We start from the raw sequence: 20559 nt of genomic DNA, 5'->3' as shown, positions 1-20559 counted from the left end.
AATAACAGGTTGCTCACCGGGTCAGCTGATGGTCTTGGGGAGTGGGGGTAGGGTTGATGATATTTTAGATCAATTAATTTTCACAGGGAGCTTGCCAACTTGAGGCATTGCCTCTGTTTATCTCTCTGCAGATGCTGCCTGGTCTGCTGAGTATTTCCAGCATTCTCCTTTATTTCAGAATTCCACTGATTGCTGTGGCCTTCACCTCACAGTTCCAGCATGTTTTGCTTTGGTTGTTTTTCCTCCATTTATACCTGCTCCAGACGGGTGAACTGTTATTAGTAAGATTCTTTCATCCAATGTATGTACACCAACATGTGTCATCTATTTTCCCTTGGTATCTGTCCTATTACAGACATTCTTTCTATTCTCCCGCTCCTCCCCCTTCTCTAAATGTTCCCAGTTCTGGCAAAATAAACATGAACCTGAAACGATAACTCTGTTTCTCTCTCCACAGATGCTGCCTGACTGCTGAGTATTTTCTGTTTTTTATTTCAGAGATTTACAGCATCTGCAGTTTTTTTGCTTTTTGACAAGGTAAGTCTGCACTTCCATCTGTCAGCTGCAAGTGTGGATGCCTCTGACCCAATGGCAAATTCTTACCCATTAAATCTAGTGACTCTGTAGTATTTCTTTTCTCAAGATTAATACCTCCTTCCTAAAATTTGAAGTCTGAATCATGGTGTGGCACAAGTGGTATTTCCTTTTGGAAATGAACATTAATCATATTCTGCTATGGAAAAAACAAAAACAGTGAATTGCTTTGAAATTAGTTCATATGACAGTAATAGAGCAAGTGTAATTTAAATTTAGACTGAATATTGCAGGTGTTTTCCATCTAGAAGGTTTAACTAGCTTTTCTCCACTGTATGATCAGCCTCTTCTTGCTATTAGCAAAGTTTGAATCTCATAACACACCAATACAAGAGGAATTTGCCATATTGTTTGATTATGCAAGACTGCAATATTTTATGTAAGGGATATATAAAAATGGGATCGCGTGGGGAAAATGGTGTTTAGTTGGAAGAACAACCATGATATTGTTGAATTTGGAGCAGGCTTGTGGGGCTGAATGAGTAAATTGTGGGGAGGTTGACAGCTAGGTCAATCGATGAGGATGGAGGAAGATCATTTGTTGAGAAAGTTGGTTTGGAGTATTAGCGTGATCATGGTATCTACCTTTGTGGTGTTCCAGTCCTAGTTGTCTTTTGAGTGCCCAATGATAGTTCTTTCCTGGACGTTGTACTCTAATTTTGCACATACTGTTCTAAAATGTGCTTTGCATGTGGAATCATGTACTTTAATGCATTTCTGACATGCACTGTGAAGCTCATTACTAAATTTCTGTAGTAGCAAAAGCAAAAAAAAGGATATATTGTGTTCCACTCTATGGTGTCCATTTTTGGGGTTGTGTACTGTTGACAGAAACAGTGCTGCACATGCTTGTTTCTAGGCTGTACAGAAGAAGCCAATAGCTAGAATTGTAGAATTAGTTTACCTTTTCAGAAAAAAATTGACACAGATTGAAGGATGATGTTTCTCCCTTTCTTGGCTCCCCACAAAAAATTAATTTTCATTGTTGTTAACCATCATTATGATTGGGTTAAGATCACAGCACAAAACAGGCAATGTGTACCAATTTTATTTTGGTCATTAACTTAAGATGATTGTCACTTTCATCTGGTAATGTTCGAATTCTGAGATGAGGGTTATAAAGCAAATAATGTTTTTGTAACCCTCATCATAGAAACTTGAGCCTTACCAGATGAACTTGAAAGTACCCAAAGGTGAAATATATTCATCATCTGAGGTCATTATTATCATTCTTGATGAGCAAAACAAAATATGAAAAATAACTACTTGGGACATCTGAAATGACAATAGACTTTAGCACTTGCGTTGCTGAACACCCTGTACCTTTGTCTGTAGAAAAGGGATAGTTTAGCTTGTGTGCATTTAGAATGTATAAGATGATTGTCTTTTTCTTTTTTGCTTCTCTTACAGAACATGTGCAAAATGAAGAGAACTATGCACAAGCACTAGATAAATTTGGTAGTAATTTTTTAAGTCGTGATAATCCAGATCTTGGCACAGCCTTTGTTAAATTCTCCACACTCACGAAGGAGCTTTCAACATTGCTGAAAAATTTGGTAAGATTTTGGGATACTTCCTCATCGGCCCCTTCAATCTGTAATTAGTAAATGTGTTTAAATTCTGATCTGTTCTTAGTCTGTGATGAACCAATGAAACATTACTTTAAGTTCTAAGGGGAAATTACATTTGTTTTTGAGAATTAAATTCATATCTTCAAACCACAGGAGTGCTTGTTAGAATTTGAATATATTATCAGCAAGCCCAGTAATTACCTCTTTCTATGTCATTATTCCTAATGAATGAAAATTTGAGTTGGCTATGAGGAACGTTCTGAAGACTTCCAGGCATGCATTACAATATATGATGCAATAATGACAAACTTGCTGTGAGTACTAAGTTGTAAAATTTATTTTGCAAGTCCAAAACAGAAACTAGCAATTAGACCTTGGCTGGGCAAGGTGAGACTCTGTAAGGTTACTTGATTCTTAGCTTCCAACTGATCAGAAACAGTGGATCTTGTATTTTAAGAAACATCGTATTAATAGTGTAAAAACTATTTTGCATACCTTTGATATTTGAAGCACTGATTTGAAGATATCTTTAACTCAAAGTGGAATGGAAATTTTGTCCTGGCACTTCCTGCTGTAATTCTCATTACATGGGTGACATATTTCCAACATGGTATACATAACAAATATGCCATTAATAGAGCACTGTCATTAATTGTGCAATGCTATTTTCCTAGCACTTCTTCCTGATATTCTGTCACATTCCTGTGGATCTACAGCTACCTTCTAAAGGCCAATTAGGGGTGGCCAAATAAGCCTGCATCCCAAGAAAGAAGTCCCAAAATAAAAATGACTGTTGCTGGTCACTCATGCACCAAACAGCATTTCATAAAGCTGTTGTTCTAGACTTCTATTATTTAAAGGGACATTTCTAAAACACGTTCAGGCCCGACACTGAGGTTCAACTGATCTCCGCTGCTATTTGTGCAAGTTGAAAATACTTGGAATACCTGTAGGTACTGTTGCTGAATTTTATCGTTAGGAAATGAAGGAACTGCAGGCATACATGGAGACTTCCTCAATATTTGGCCATATTGGGTTTACAGGAACCAATGCTAGAATCTATCTCTGAGACACAATGTCTCTGCTCAGTGTGATTCATTATAATAGTTGTCAGTGTCAACTTACGGACCCTTAAGTACAGACTCTCACATGTGCCTGGACTACTCTGATAGTCTGATACCATGGCATTCAACTTCCTAGCCTCTGGATTATTCCAGGCTACTGCTTCTGCTCTATGGCATATCTTGAGGTTTGCTCCTCTATCAGCATTAGGTCTGATGCTCTGTAATTCCGGATAGTTGACTTCCTCTACTTTTCCTTTTACTTGGCCATACTGCATGTTTCCCCAAAGTTCAGGCTTTCACTGACTATTTTATGTGGAAATTTACACTCAAAGTACCCAGTGTTCTTTGTGTAAATAAACTTCCTTGTCATTCGCAATGTTCAGGTTGTAGTTGACTTTCAATAGAACTTCATGATCAGTGCTTGGTATTTTAGGAGCTTGCATAGCTCCATTCCAGAAGATTAAACCTATCCATTATCTTTCAAGATTCACACTGGCCTGATGGATGAATATTGGGGATAAGGTCTATCCCATCCTTTAGATTCTCCCTTCTGTATAATTCCAGATACTGCAGCTAAATGCTACCATAATGAAAGCCACACCAACACAAACTATTTCTTAGAGAACACTTTTGGCCCTTTCAAAATGAGATTTTGTTATCAGCACAATTCTGCAGCACCCTCCATTACTTACAAGGAGAGTTTGTTGCACAAATTTACTAACAAGCAAGCGCAGAACTTGCCAAGAGGACATTCACTAAGGTGTGGAGCAGGAGCAAGGGGATGATAATGATGATGGGGAAACATTGAAGTCAGTTAAGAGCCCGATGCCAAGGGGTGTGGAGGGAAGGTCATTTTTTGATATATTTTAGGGAGCTTCTACTCTACCAAAGATGTTCCTGCATCATGGTTTGTCCCCTTTAAGTGAAATTACAGAACTGCTTAATACCTGAACACTGAATTTATGGTTGAAAGGGTGACTCCTGAAGTAGTGGATCATGGGTCTTGCAGGCATACAGGGGGAAGAGCGACAATGTCAAGATGTCACTATTGTTTAGTTCACCTTGATTTTTACCTCAGTACACAATAATATGCACTGTTATGGCTGGCATTCTCATCACCCTAAAATAAAATTACCACCTTCTATTGCATAATTAAATACTTCATGGCCAGCAGCTTCTTCAGCTAAATAGCCTATCAGGTATAATTAAAGGGTCTGCTTAAAAACCAGTGCACTTAAATATTTTGCATCCACTATTGACGTAAGATCATTCTTCCGGAGAGTGAACCTGTGGAAAGCATCTGGCCCAGATGGTGTCCGTGGCCGTGTCCTTAGATTCTGTGCAGATCAGCTAGTGGGGGTATTTGCAGACATTTTTAACCTCCTACTTCAATGTGAGTTTCCCACTTGCCTTAAGAAGACCACTATCATCCCGGTACCAAAGAGAAACAAGGTAACGTGCCTTAATGACTATCGCCCAGTGGCTCTGACATTCATCATCACGAAGTGGACTTTGTCTATACTTCTCGCTGCCTTGGTAAAGCGGCCAACATTATCAATGATTCCATCAACCCCGGACATCTTCTCTTCTCCCCCCTCCCATCAGGCAGAAGATAGAAAAGTCTGAAAGCACGTACTGCCAGGCTCAAGGACAGCTTCTATCCTACTGTTATAACACTACTGAATGGTTCCCTAGTACAATAAGATGGACTCTTGACCTCACATTCTACCTCATTATGACCTTGCTCCTTATTGTCTACCTGTATTGACTTCTTCTGTAGCTGTTACACTTTATTCTACATTCTGTTATGGTTTTACCTTGTACTACCTCAATGCACTGTGCAATGAATTGATCTGTATGAATGGCCTGCAAGACAAGTTTTTCACTGTACCTCGGTACATGTGACAATAATAAACCAATTCCATCTTAAGGATTTCACTCAAGCAGAAGATCAATAATGTGAAGAGCCAATCAATGAAAATGATGTAATAGCACTCGGGATGTAATGTTATGCTGAGGATTAATGGACAAATCCTAATTGCTTACGTGGGTCAATACTTATTACTGTTGTGAGATCATTTAGAAGTGGAGACAAGCTCTTAAAATCTTAGGCTATATTTATCTTCATTTTCTGCATTTACAACAGGAAGCTTGCACCTGACATGGTTACACATAGGTTGTTACTGCTACGAGCCAGGTATGGGGGTAAGAGATGATACTAGTGTTCCTTGGGTATATTTAAAGGTGATTTCTTGGTAGGTATGCAATAGTGAAGAGTCTGCCATAGATCATATCCAAATAGCTGACTCCATCAGAAGTTGTCAGGGGAGGCATAGTTAAGCGAGAGTAGCTTGTGCATCAATAGCCATGAGGTATGAGAATCCTTTTACAATAAGATATTGATCTGTGTCTCCAACTGAGAGATCATTCCTACTGGAAGACTCCACGGTCATGGGAGATGGGAACTGAGTGCCTGGATTCCTTTGTCAGAATGCACTTCCTTTAGGAGAGCTTATTAATCATCCATTGCCACTTTTCTGACACCAGCCACTATGTACGTACTTAAGAATCAGTTGTGGTTTTACCTTGTGTTATGATGATTGGAAATTTTGTTTGCAACCTGTGCTTCTAACACATGCCATTCTTCTCCATGTTGCACACTTTTTTCAGGTTAGTATCAATTCAAACACTGCAATGCATCGGTCTTTCACCCTGCAGTCTATCCACTCTGCTCTTGAAAATATTAGCCTTGTACAGTAAAATGTTAATTGGAAGTGCTTTTACTCAGCATTATACATTAAATGATGATTGAACAATTAACATAAGATGACTCTCAATGAAGTCAAAAACAAAAAATTGAATTAGCAAGAAAGCTTTAATTACACTGACTTTTCTCTTAAAATACTACTTGTCCTTTGGAGTATTGGCAAGTTATAGTCATTGGCAGCATAATTTCCTAATTGTTGAGCAAAGAATGTTTTATTGGAGATTTGGTTTAATAACGCACTTAAAGTAAGCGGGTTATTTGCATTATTCACTGGCCAAACTACTTCATTGTGCGATGCCAATGTCCATTATACAATATATTACTTTGTAATTGTGCTGCCTGCACACTGCTGTTATTTTGTAATTGGACAGACTTGCCTTTTGTTATCCTGGTACCAATTTAGTACACTGTTTTCAGATATATTACATTTATCTGCAGATCAGCTTTGGCGATTATGTGTGGCGCTCAAATCAAGGTTTACATGTGATTGGTTGGGGGGGGGCGATGTGTGTATTTGTGTGTCAGTGGTTGCCTTTTGGGCAGGGGTGTAGTGGTTGTGTGTGAGAGCTGCGTACTGAGTCTTTATAATGTTGTAGCAAGAGGTTGTTCAAATGAACATGTTCTCGTGAGGTCATGGTACCTTGTTGAGACTGTGGTTTGCATTCCCAGCCATCTCATTTCTGGCTGACAGCTCCACTTCCCCTTCTAGCTGAGTATGCCCAGCTGTTTTCCTGGACTGCCTCTTGTAGTTCCCCTGTTTCACAAGACCACTCTACTTCAGCTAATATCTTTTATTAAAATCTCCAGGGCCACGTTATTGAGGTTGGGTGCATATTCCCTTTCCCTTTTTGCCACCTATACTCTATAATTGTTTTTAGATTTTGTAACAGTTGTGCTTATGGTTTGTGTGTTATGGAGCCCAAAGTCGCAGTTGTGTGGTTAAATGCTACTAGCTGTGTGACTTTATTGTGTATTTCTTTAATTGCATATGTTTGTTGCCAAATATGGAAGTGTTTTGGAGGTGGGTTGCAAAGGAAGATCGCAGTCCTCATGCAGCTTTAAAAAAGAGAATCAGCATGCCATTCAATGAGTTTTTAAATTCTGGAAGTTCAGGGCCATTGCCTGTGATTCCTCCTAATGTGATTAATATCTCCAAGTGATATGCCTTTGTCACCTATTTTATTTGAGGCAATACCCACTTACAGTAAACAGATTACTATTTACGTTAAAATGCTAACTAAATCAGTGATAGTAATTTCCAGATTCCAGTTTTGGTTTCCTAAATGAGGAAATATCAGAGCTGATCTATAATTGATCAAATCAGATATTTATCTAGATGTCCCCTTTGCGCATATTTCCTTAATTCTTTGATCGATTTGTATTTCATAATTTTTTCTGTAAAAAGGATAAGCTCTGTTTAAGCTTCTCTTCAGAATTGTACCCTAAGAGCGATGAATTACCTAGCACAAATAATTTCCGTATACTTTGTAAAGAAACTAATTCATAAAGACATGGAAACTTGTTAACCCAGAATGGGGTTTATTTTGCCTATCGTGGCTGGTCTAGTCCTTTAGAAGACCTATCTAATTTCATTCTACATCCTGCCCTTTTCTCCATTTACCTGCAAATGTTTTTTTTTACTTGCCAGGTAGTTATGACTTTGAGATTCTATGACTCTTTCAGGGCATATGTTCCATATCTTGACAGCCATCTGTTTTTCCTTCTTACCCATTCTCCTCCTTTCCTCTCTAATGATTGTAAATTACTTGAAATCTGTAATCTCTGATAACTTGCTAGTGGAGTGACCCATCAGATTTGTGCATGGTGATCTGCTCTGGGTCCAACAGAACCTCAGCTTTATTTTTTTTCTCTCAATCCACATGTGTACCTATCTTTAATCTCTTCCCAGCCTGTGTAATCTCTGCATTCTACCACACATGGTCTCTTGTGCATTTCTATTTTAATTGTTTCATTACTGCACGATGTGTTTTCAGATATCTTGGATGTAAGGCTGGCATTCTCAATTTTCCACCTCTTTTCTTTAAAGATTCCTCTTATAACATACCCCTATCAAGCTTTGAGTACTGTGTTTAGAATGTCAAAACTTTTTGTTTATACTGCATGTTAATTAGTTTACGATGTTTCACTATCTTAAAGAGAAGTTGTTTGGTTGAAGACATTAAAACAATACAAAAACAAGATTGACTTGCTAAACCTTCGCACATCTCTGGTTGCGTCTCAGATGAAATATTGTGTAAGATTCTGAGCACGTCACTTTCTAAGGAAGTCAAGCATTGGAAAAGTTATTGCAGAGGTTTACCTGGTTGATACCGGGGATGATATTGCACATGGACAGCTTTGTGAAGATAGAGATTGGGGACTATTTAAAGGGAGACCTAATGAGAGTAATCAAAATGGAGGTGCTTTAAAGAGCAAATGGGAGAGAAGTATGGGTTCAACCATAGATTCTTGGAGGACATCATAGATAATGGTAATGGTGGGAATGAAAAACACATGCTCTATTTAGGAGTTAGTAGATAAGAACCAGGCAAGGGCATTGGAAGGATCCAAATGTGGATCATGGATTTGTAAAGCACCAACATTTTCAAGGATTTTGAAGAGGAGGAGTTGGTAGAAGAGGATGGTGGGGTTAGCAATACTGGAGAGATCAAAGGAGGTCAGAGCTAAGTATACTATGTGGTTTCTTCACTGTAACATTATGCTTACCCTGCTTATTTCAGAGTTTTGTGAGTATGCACTTCCCATGTCTTTCTGCTCCTCAAATTAGTACTGTTTACATTATACTGACTTTCTGTGATTTTTCTCCACAAAGTAAATCACTTAACACATCAACATTAAGTTGCATCCGCCATGAACCTAACCATTTCAGCTATTTATAAGTTCCTGAACGGGTGCAATGCTGCCCACTGGTTATTGCATTGCCAAGTTTGGTATTACCTACATCTCAAATTGTTAACCTCAAACCCAGGACATTTATGTACATTCATGTACAAAAAAATAGTGGTTCTAATAATAATCCCTGTGAAACCCCACAGCATACTGCTCTATAATCAGACTAACATCAGTTAAGAGCTACTCTCTGCCCCCTTTTTATGTGCATTCAGGTTATCACAGTCCCTACGGTACTGTGCTTTTATTTATTAAATGTCCACTTTGTTGCTCTGTACCCTTTCAAATAGCTTTTGATAAAAATTATGTGTTACAATTTCTTCTACATTGCTGAAGAGCTTAATCTGATTGGTCAGGCACTGTGCTCCCTCAACAACTTTGTGTTTGTCTATTAGTTGGCAACTCCCCTCTTCAAATGAAAGAACATTTTCCTCTCCTACTCTTACTGGTCCATTAATTTTGTGTTTTTTTTCCCCCTTGTAATTGACAACTGATTTGTTCTTTTGTTGTCTTTGAGTTTTGAGAGTCTGTAATAGGACTCAGGAATTCTTTGATAATAATGAATTGTACACCATTTTGTGCTGTTATTTCATGGGTAGAATAATGTCCATTGAGCACCATCATTGCAAAGCTACTTGTTAAACCACTTAGAAAATATGTCCTCACTACTATCATTTAAAAAAAAATTATAGCAATGAAGAAGACCATTGATCCCGTTGTCCAAATACATTTTAAATATGATGAGGATTTCTGCCTCTTCCACCTTTTCAGGCAGTGAGGTCTAGATTCTTATCACTATCTTGGAGATAAATTTTTCTTCATTGGAAATTAAATTCTTCCTCATCTTTTTTTTTCAGTCCTTCTATCAGTTGCTTTAAATCCTTGGTTTTTGACCTCTCTGTTAAAGAAAATGGGACCCTTCTGTTTAGTCTGTCTAGGCATCACATAATTTTATGCCTCTGTTCCAAAAAAAACAACCCTAACTTATAAAATCTTTGGTACAATTTATCAACATTATGTTGGAGTATAAAGGTGAGTCCTCTACTGAAGACAGACAGATCAGCATCAGAGAGGGAGAGGTCAGGAGTGATAGTGAAGGCACATCAGGGGTTGGAGCTGGGATGAGGTGTGGGTCAGAGGAGGGTAAAGGGGGAGAGGGCTCAAGGGGGTAATGGAGTGGGAGAAGGGAGATCAGAAGAGAAAAGGGTTAACAATGGTATTTGGGTTGGTGTTGGAATTTAGGATCCATGGGGGAGGGGGCGTGAGAGAGATGGTGGGAGCATGTAAACTCATTGGCAGCACTGGAGGTCAGGATGGAACCCAACAGCTCTATTACCTGTGCTACTCAGTTAGAATCCACAGAAGTGACATCAAATGCACTGCTTTCATTGACCCTTCTCAAAGAATTCAAATCGAGTTAGTCAGATGGTACTATCCCTTAAATCCATAGTGACTGCCCCTCATGAATCTGTCTTTCTAAATGAAGGGTTATACTGTACTTTAGAATGGATTCTAATAAAATACCAATTATCAAAATTTAACAAATGGCTTGTAATTAATTGGTTTATCCCTGCATTCCTTTTTAAAACAATGCCACCAACATTAGTAGTCCTCCAGTCTTTTGAGACCATTCTTAGAGCCAGAGAGAAATGAAAATATGTAGTCAAAAGCCTCCACAATTTCCTGCCTTGTTTCTTCTAACAGCCTGGGATGTATTTTATCCAGGCATGGTGATTTGTTCGTTTTTAAAGGCAATAAACCTCGTATGCTTTCTTTCTCACCTGTGTTCACCATCCAGTAATTCAAACTCATTCACCTTGGCTGCATCATTAGCAACATTTCATTGCTTTTCACAAGCTTTTCACTGTGTCTTGGTACATGTGACACTAATAAACCAATTACATTCCCCTCGTTTGTTAAGACAGTTGCAAAAAATTGAGTCTTGTGTTCTTCGTTTTGTCACACAGATTTTCGTTTTGGCCCTATTAGGCCCTGTGTTTTCCTTTGTTATACTCTTGCTCTTACTGTACTTGTAAAATATCTTTGGATTTTCCTTGATATTTGATGCTAATATTTTATCGTCTTCTTTCCTTACTTTCTTGACTTACTGTTTAATTTTGCTGCTGTTCCGGATTCTTCTGGAATTTCAAGTGTATTAAATTCTCAGTGTCTGACGTGCTTCTGATTTTTTTTAAATCTGTTGTCTTGTCCTACTCCCTATCTACCTTGTCATCCAAGGGACTCTAGATTTGATCGTTTCACCTTTCCTCTTGATGGACGCATGTTTATCCTTGAATTTCCTCCTTAAAATATCTCTCAATGCTTTGAGACTGTTTTATTTATGTTTTAGTTGCTGTTTCCAGTCCATATTTGAGGAAGTGAAGAACTTTCTTGAATAATGTATGAAAATTCCAATAATCAACATCCACTGAATCACCCTTTAGTTTAATGAATGTTTAAGGAAGATTATTTTTGGCAATGTGTTCTTTAAAACCTTGCTTTATTGGATCCTTTGGAATATTTCTGTGAATAATGTGAAGCATATCTTAATTATTTTTGAATATTGAACCTACGTATACAATTTTTTGAGCCTGAATCACAACACAGTTGTTTAAAGAAGTTTGAAAAATATCAACCAAAGCACAAGTAATTTCCTCCCTGAACTGGAGAGAAGCCCATTCAACCAAGGAGCTTAGTCTTCCCTGTCCTTTGCGTGACTCATTGTTTATTTAATTGTTTAAAATAAAAACACTTTTATTTTAATAGCCCCTTTTTTTTCTATCATCTACCATCTATTTTATAAGCACAGTTGTACTTTTAACTTTCTATCCCAGTAGATCAGTCCTTCCATTTCTCTTTTAGTGTTGCTTTCACTGTTGTTGTGTGTATTTTGTTTTGGGGGAATTTAATGCTCATAGAAGTATTTGGATTTGCTTTTCAATGATTTTTGTCCTTGTTAAGCCAAGGTGGTCAACATTTGTATATTAGAAGGAAATTATTTATAAGAAGGAAAGTGAATGCTGATGGTGGATTGGATCTCCCTTCCTTTCTGATCTGCGTCACAGATTAACGTTTGATGGAAGGCTTCCTCTCAGCGATATAAACAGGACATTATTCTAAACCATGTAGTTTTAAAAAGTTCAGATGTCATGAGGAAGCATTCTTGAAAGGAGTTCGGAATAAATGCTTGCTTCTGTATCAAGCTGAGAATCATTCAAGAGATAGATGATGTACTGATAAGGGTTTGTAGGTTTTGCTGAAAAAAATCAATTGCCTTTGCTAGTTGGCTGTTGTTATCTGTGAACTTCCTTCTCTTATGAACTTTTAAATTTTCCAAATTCCTACTATATAATTTTCTAGTGAAGACATGAGGAACTGCATATACTGTAATCTGGAGCAAAAAACAAATCTGAAGATCTCTGAAGTCCTGATGTAGGATCTCAACCTGAAATGTTGCCTGTCCCTTTCCCTCCACAAATGCTGTTCAACCTGCTGAGTTCCTCCAGCAGTTTGTATTTTTCTAGTGATGTTATCCTGTTGTTTTCTTCTGACTTGAGTTTGATAGCAATATCAAATCTAAGAATATGTATTGACTTGATAGCTTTTAAGCATATCATGTAATTGTAGAAAATGCTGAAAGCCCTCAGCAGATCAAGCAGCATCCATGGGGAGGAAAACAAGGATCTGAAGAAACCTTCCAGGTGATGCAGAGATTCATTTGCACTTGCATTCTGTACTTACAAAATGATTGTTTCTGCATTGTCAAAATAAAATGTAGATTGGTTTTATTTAGTTTCATTGGGTTTTGTTTGATTCGTTTCGTCCCTATCTTGTGATATTTTGATGAAGACTCCATGGTTTTATCAATATTACTTTCTGTTAATGTATACTATTATGTGTAGTTGCCCCAAGTGTCTTGTATTTGGAGGTGGTTTATTACCATTACCAATTTCCTGCCTTTAACATTATGAAGGTATAGCCATTTTGTTTTGGTCATCTTCCTTTTCCTTTATCCACCCTTAATCATTCCCTATGAATAGTGTAACTCCATCTTGGTTATTAAATCAGTTCTTGCAAATGCATAATTCTATCCTCAACTGTAGCCTTGCCATCCTTGAACAAATATTTCACATCTCAGTTTTTTATTCTGAGTCTTATTCATATTTGTTCAAAATCATTCAAATCTCTTTCAGACTATTCTTAATTGACCTTTATTGTGCTGGGTACTTTTTCATTTTGTCTGATGTGTTTTTGTTTCTTTTGTCTGGCTTACACCATGAGTTGAATTAATTCATGTTTGCCTTTTTTGCCAAGGATATTGGTACCAATCAAATTTATGAAGTCAATTTCACTTAACAGATTATCCTTCAGAGGACTTTTCCCACTGTCTTGGGAAGCTAAAGCCCTTCTTTCCACCAAAGCCTTTCTTTCTTTTGAAACCCTTGATCTGTTTCAGTCAAGCTTCTGAATTTTGTGATGAGTGCCTTTTGAGATCTTGTATAAATCTGTAGCAGAATTTCTCAGACTTCCTTTCTAAGATCATCATATTCATTTATTGTTTTAACTGCTGATTGGTCAAAAATGAATGTTATCTTGCTAATTCCACCCCCCCACCCCGACATTACCAATAATTTTCCTGCCATCTCCAAAATATGCTGTCTATTTTTATTCCCACTGCTTCCTACTTTGAAGGATCACTCTTTTACTTCTGAACAAAAATACCATGGTGCTCTTATGCTACTCTTGATTCCTCCTGCCTCTTCAATTGTTCCTAGTGCAGGAGTAAGAAAATTTCTGTTGGGAAACTTTTGGACCAGCCAAATTCTTGTCTTGGTTCCTGATTTCTGCTGCTTTTGATTTTGTTTTTGAATTCATTCTCTGTGTTGGCGAAAAGACAATCTTGGTTGCACTGGATATCCTGGTGTCGGTGTGTCACTTTTTTGAACTTGTTCTTGAACTTGAATTTATTTAATTATTGAAAAGAAAATAAATTATGTGGCTGCTTGGTCACTTCAGGGTATAAATTAATCTTTTAGTTATGGATCTTCACTTACAAGTGGACCAGACTAACTATGAGTAAGTTCCCTTTCACAAAGTTCATAGGTGAACCAAATAATAAGCATCTTTTTCTCCTGATATCACTTTTCCATGACTAGAAATTTTAATTTCTAAGCAATCTCAAAATGAATGTGGAACTGTTTGGAGTCTTCATTGACTTGACTAAAGCCTTGAGTGCTGTCAACTGAGAAGGCAATTTGATCTGAAATGAGCTTCCCAAGAAAGTTCCTACAAAGTATGTCTTTTGACTGGGCTCCTCTCAATTCGTATCTCACTTAGCTGAACAGGACGTTTATTTACTACTTGATTTGTTCCTTTGATATCTCCACACCCAATATGAAGATCAAGTTGCCATCCCCATTCAAGAGAAAAATGTGAAATTGTTGGGTTATTTGGACAGTACCATCTTCAACAATGCTTTTCTGGATAAAAAATTGCTTCCAGAGTCAGCAAAATCACAAAACTTGACTGATCCTGAAACGAGGTCCTCAACCAATTTGACATCTATCTCTCCACCAAACGGAAGATCTATATTTGAACAGTGTAGGTATGCCTGTATGCTAAATGGATTGTGCAATTTCAAACACTCTAACTGTAGTTGATATTGAGTATTTTCTGGCAGGACAGAGTGACTAATGAAGATGTTCATGAGGGACCAAATATAATTATCATCCAAGAAATACTGGAAAAACCAACTTAGGTGCAGCACAATGGCACAGTTGGTAAAGCTGATACCTCGCAGTGCCAGAGATCCAGGTTTGATCCTGATCTCCATTGCTGTCTGTGTGGAAATTTGCACATTCTCCCTGTGACTGCATGGGTTTCTTCTGGGTGCTTTGTTTTCCTCCTACATCTGAAGATGTACAGGTTGGTTGGTTAATTGACCACTGTAAATTGCCCCTCGAGTGGTAAATCTGCAGGGTGTTCATGAGGATGTGGGGAGAATAAAATGGATTAGTGTAGGATTAATGTAATGGGTAGTTGATGGTCCACATGGACTCAGTGGTCCGAAGGGTTCTTATTCTAAGACGTCATTAGAATGAAAAATCACTGCCTTCCAAAACACCTTATATGGAGAACTGATCTTGGGCTAATGAACAAAGGGTGGTCTGTGTACGTGTTGAAGAGAACATGCTGTATACATGTTGAAGAGCAGCCTCCATAGAGCTGGTATTTGTGGGAAAGTCATCATCAGAGATATCCATCAGCAGTCATGTCTATATTTAGCTAAATGCTAATTACTGTTTGCATCAGTATTCTTGTAAGTTTGCATGGTGATCACTTTCAGGAAGATCTTTCTCAGTAATGCATTTTGTTCTCGAGACTGGTCAGCGAGTCCTTGAATTTGGTGTCATTTTACCTAGATAATATACACTTGCATTCTGTAATATTTTGGGAACCTAGCACACTATTGTTATGCATTTGACCCATTCATTTTTACATTTCAGCAATTTTACCTATGTTTATTAAATTGTGAACAAATCACTTAATTTTGTATTTGGAAACTAAAAAAATTTCTATTGGACAGATGACCCCCACATTATGGCAATTCAGGTAACAGAAATTCGCATTTAGGGAATTCACAAAACATTATCAAAAAATCAGGGATACAGGGATAAAAATTCACTCTCACAAAATATGTGAAATTTAAGTAAATAAGTATAAAACTTTTTTTAACTCATTCCTTGCCTCATGAGTAGATGATTCAGCTTTGTGTGAAAGTCACGATAAGGACCAATTTATAGGAACATAAAACCCCCACCACCACTACCCTGGTAATATGGGGCTTGCCTGTATATCATTGGGTATTCCCAATTGAAAATATATCTTCCTTCACTATTCACTTTTTGGAAGAAATACAATAATTATTAAACATATACAATCTTAGGAGAAATTATTTAAATCTGTGGTATTTTGCATAAATAAGTTAATGTTTCTCAAATAAAAATGGCCAATCTTGCACAGTTCATTTGGGAAATGTTAACTTGTGTAGCAGACATCAGCAAAGTTAGCACTTTGTAACTTTTGTTTCCATCCATAGAGGTCTAATTATTTTGCTGGAACGACAAAATATGGAGGCATGTCTCATTGACAGAGATCAGTGTTTTACTAATATTCGAAGCAAACAGCAGCATTGTGGTGTACTATGAGTTTTAAAAAATTTTGCAGATCCATAATATTGCCTGACTGGATTGGTTCAAGCAGGAATTATGTCTGTAAAAGAACTTGCCCTATCTCTCCCACAATGTGGTTCATGCAGTACATTGTATTTCAACAGCTAGGCATACCCATAATGTGATAAGGACAAGTATATTTTCACTTTGATACGTTTATGTGGATAAAGAATTCCCTTACTGAGCTGGCAAGAGCATTTAAGAATCTTAGTGCTTGGAATTGGTGCCAGCCAGAGCATTACAGGCAGGAATAAAATAATTGTAGCTCTCATTGTGAAGGTTAGTGATTGCATTGCAAAACTACATAATCTTTCTAATTTTTTTCTTCCTTTCTTTAAGCTGCAGAATCTTATCATAATGTCATCTTCACTTTGGATTCGTTATTGAAAGGAGACCTCAAAGACGTCAAGGGGGTAAGTGTTTGCTTCTAGTGATTAAATTATTCCTATTGATGTAAATTTCAAACTTTGAGAAATTGATTGCAAATGCATAGGCTATCATGTCAAAAAGTACAAAATAACATTTTGCATATCAGAGTGATATTATAACTCTGAGCTTTTAAATGGCCATCAAATTTTAAACAAAAATGTTTTTTGTCCTTTGTAATGTAATACTATATGTGCAATATTAAGGAAAATAGGTTGTTTTTCTAGGTTTATGTAATCCAGTTCAAATTTAATCTGAACTGCAAGGTTGAATAACTGTTTCTTTCCTAATATGGGAGAACCTAATGAAACTTTGAATTGAGAGGTTTTGAATAATCTTGGTCTAGTTTCTAATGCACGTAAATCCACAGTGAAAAATGTTCAAGATCTTGCCCTGATCTGGAATTGGTGAGATTGCATAGAAGGCTGGAGTATGAAATGGGAGAAAAATCTCATTGGGGCACTGTAAGGTTTGAATTAAGCAGAAGTTGTGTATTCTGGCAGGGCTTTACTACAAGGCTTCTCCAATGCTTCCAATGATTAGACATGCTTTTTCAAAATGCTAGTGATCCATTCATTCAATTCATTGAAGATACATGAACAGTATATCTGCAATCGTGTCCCAGCCACATTGTTAATAAATGGGGCTATATTGGATTTCCTCAAGTACCTAGGAACCATCCTTAATGTTAGTTTGCTGCTTTAAATAGGACAAACACAGTAAAAAGCCTCAAATAAAAGAATCGTGACTGCTGCTAAGGAACCATCAACAAATTGCATGACTGGGGCTGCAAGTTATTAACAATTTTGGGTAATGGCCCTGATGACCATGAACATCATGGTGTTGTATCCTAAGGCACATACTGCCTCATGAACTACATCAGAAAAGGAACGTTTCTGCAGAGTGGGGAATACAATTGCCTTTCATGTTATTTCTCTTCTCTTGGGAAGATAATTTGAAGCCATTCATTGTACTGATTATCTGACTGTATGTGGACATTTGCTGTGAAAGAATCATATGGAATATCAAGGGGTATTATGAGAGTAATTGTGATCGTGATTATTGGCAGTGCTGTCTCTGTTATTGAGGTTGGGGCAGCTTGAAACAAGTGGGTCAATTTCATATACTTTGCTGTTGTTATTTTTGATTCCCTTTCCTTTTCAGCTTTCCTGTCATTTAGCCAAGAAAATACTTAACTTTCCATTGTAACCAACTTCTGGCTAGGTATCTGTTATATCTGCTTGTATCAGACCATTACATTAGTTTGTTTCTTATTCATTTATATCCTTTGCACATTTATGTACAGAATTGTTAGCTGGATAACTCTCTGCACTATGACCATTGGTGCTAGTAGTTTTTTGCCTCTCACTTTTTGGCTTGTAGTATGGATTTTTCCTATTGAGCCTGCTAAATAGTTAAATCTTTACCTGCAGCTTTATTTATCCTGTCCTCAAAAATGTATAGGGTTGAGTTGAGTTGATGAGCAGCAGGCAATTCTTTAGGAAACTGCTGGCTGTCAGCCATTTGCAGCTCAGCTCATTTTAGACTTCTGTATGTGTTGAGCCAAATGTAGATTCTTTGAAGACATTGGCATATCTGACCTTCTGTTCTGCTGCTGGACTTTCCACTGAGTCTGAAGGCAAAGCCCTGATGTATTGAGGAGAGGGACTGGATGATCTTGGCTCAGGAAGGTCCTGGCTCCACTACATTATAGTAGGGCAAGTCGAGGTACAATCAGTGAAAAGGCATCATCGACCATGAGGGGAAAAAAAGAAATGCAAATGAGTTTATTTCAATGTTAATGTTTTAATTACTCTTAGCGTTTTATGAAATAAATTTAATTTTTAATTATGTTCATCTATTTGAATAATTTCAAAATGCCTCTGATTTAAAACCAGGTCAAAAGCTGTTTTAACAGTGACAAGCTATCAGGCCATTCTTGGAGTGGGCCCCAGTGGCCTGGCCAATGAGGCCTAGTAGCTGCCTGTAGCCTTCTTTGCAGGCCACCACTTGGGAGTGGAAGGTCAACTTGATCAGCTTTCCACATCTGGAAAAAAGTAAATCTGTGTGCATGGGCAATAGGCCAGGCCAAGCAGTAATTAACTCCACAAGTTCCTAAAAAATAAAATTCTGTATACCTCTCTACTACCTAAGCGTTCTTAATATTTCTCTTCTATTATGTCTAGTAAGTTTTACTGGGAGTAATTGGAGAGTTATGTGGTAGTATTTCTCATTTTTGAGGTTAGAAGTGATAAACTGGCTAAGGAACTATTTACTAGCCAGGAGGAAGTGATGCAATGCTCTACCTATGTCGTAAGGAAATATGAGAACAACAGTGTGCTCCTCCCACTGTTTACTTGGCTTCTGTTTGCTCCTGATGTGTAGACACAAGGTTTTCCAATATCATTCCCAAAATTGCTCTTCCATTTTGAGTGGTCATGGATCAGAGTTTCCCAGGAGTCAGTGGAAATGTTGTGGTTTTTCAAGGAGTCTTTGAACACAACTTTTCCTCTGTTATCTGGTAATCTCTTCTGTGACCGCACTTAGAACAGAGTATCTACTGAATAGAGAGTTTGATGGCCTGTGCAATGGAGTTAACTGAGTATTACTAGGGCCTTGCTGCTGGGGATATTAGTCTGACAGAGGACACTAAGGTTGGTTCACTTCTTGGAGGATTTGTGCGGAGACAGTGGTGGTATCTTTCCACTGACTCAAGGCACCTGTCAGTAGTAGCCCAGGTCTCAACCATATGCATGGCCACTATGGCCTAGTAGACCATGAATTATGTCTGAGGTCTTGATCGTTAAATGCACTTTTTGTCATTGACCAAAGATCGTGCTGGTGCATTTGAAGACAACAGTAAGCTTCACCATCAATGTTTGCTTTTGCTGGGAGATGGCTCCCGAGATACAACGAGTAATCCACATTTTCCAGGGTCTTGCTCTGAACCTTCATGATCAAAGGGAAGGGCTGTACATCGGGTGGAGGCCAGCAGAGAACCTTTGTCTTGCAGATGTTGAGTGTAAGGCCTATCCTCTTCAGTGAACAATGACTTCAATTGTACACTAATGGATCCATTATTTGCATACTGCAGCTTGACTCTTGAAGTTCAGGTGATCTGGATTTGAGTGTGGTTGCCATAGGTTGAACAGTTTCCCATTGGTTCTGAAGATTATCTCCACTCCTGGGAGAGGTCTGTTAGAAATGAAGTACAGCGATATGGCAAGAAAGAGAACAAAGCCTTTGGTCTTTGAGTTTGGCTTTAGTAGATTATTCCCATGAAACTGTTGGTCAGCTAATCTTTTTAACCCCTTGCTGATATTTTCTTTGATTTCTTGGAAATTGTTCTTTCTCTCAAATGTACCATCATCCATCTCCTGGAAATATACCCCTGATACCTCTGTCCTTGCAAACTACAATCTATTTTTCATCATCTTTTCCTGCCAGGTCCTTGGCTATGTTTGTGCCTTCCACATCTGTATACTTTTCTTGCAACTTCATGTTTACATTGTTATCTGTTTCTGCTCACCAGAGTACTTAAAACATCCTTACCAAATTAATAAATGACATCCTGTGCTATTGTGACCATTCTTCCTCAACCTCTTCGACTTAGTTATAGAGCTATACATTATGGAAAACAGGCCCTTCAGTCCAACTCGTCCATGCTGACAGAGTTGCCTAACTGAGCTAGTTCCATTTGCCTGCATTTCACCCATATCCCTCTAAATCTCTCCTATCCACGTACTTGTCCAAATGTCTTTTAAAAGTTGTAATTGTACTCTCCTCCACCACTTCCTCTGGCAGCTCAATCCATATATGGACCGCACAGTGTGGTCCTTTAAATCTTTCCCCTCTCATTTTTAACCTATGTCCTCTAGTTTTCGAATCCCCAACCCTGGGGAAAACACTTTGACTCTTCACCTTATCAATGCCCCTCATGATTTTATAGCCCTGCTAAGGTCATCCCTCAGCCTTCTATGCTTAAAGGGGAAAAA

The 20559-nt window shown here is 37.9% G+C and overlaps 1 protein-coding gene across 1 annotated transcript in view; it reads left to right on the top strand.

The window, feature by feature from the left end:
- LOC127574152 (arf-GAP with SH3 domain, ANK repeat and PH domain-containing protein 1-like) overlaps window positions 1–20559 on the top strand; it is a 210002-nt gene that overhangs the window by 45655 nt on the left and 143788 nt on the right. Inside the window, 3 exon segments of the mRNA XM_052022915.1 lie at window positions 2005–2150; window positions 16478–16487; window positions 16490–16551. Of these exon segments, the coding sequence (XP_051878875.1) occupies window positions 2005–2150; window positions 16478–16487; window positions 16490–16551 (218 nt within the window).

Source organism: Pristis pectinata, chromosome 9 (genome assembly GCF_009764475.1).
Source record: "Pristis pectinata isolate sPriPec2 chromosome 9, sPriPec2.1.pri, whole genome shotgun sequence".
Taxonomy (NCBI): Eukaryota; Metazoa; Chordata; class Chondrichthyes; order Rhinopristiformes; family Pristidae; genus Pristis; species Pristis pectinata.
This window is presented reverse-complemented; position numbering and strand designations above follow the sequence as displayed.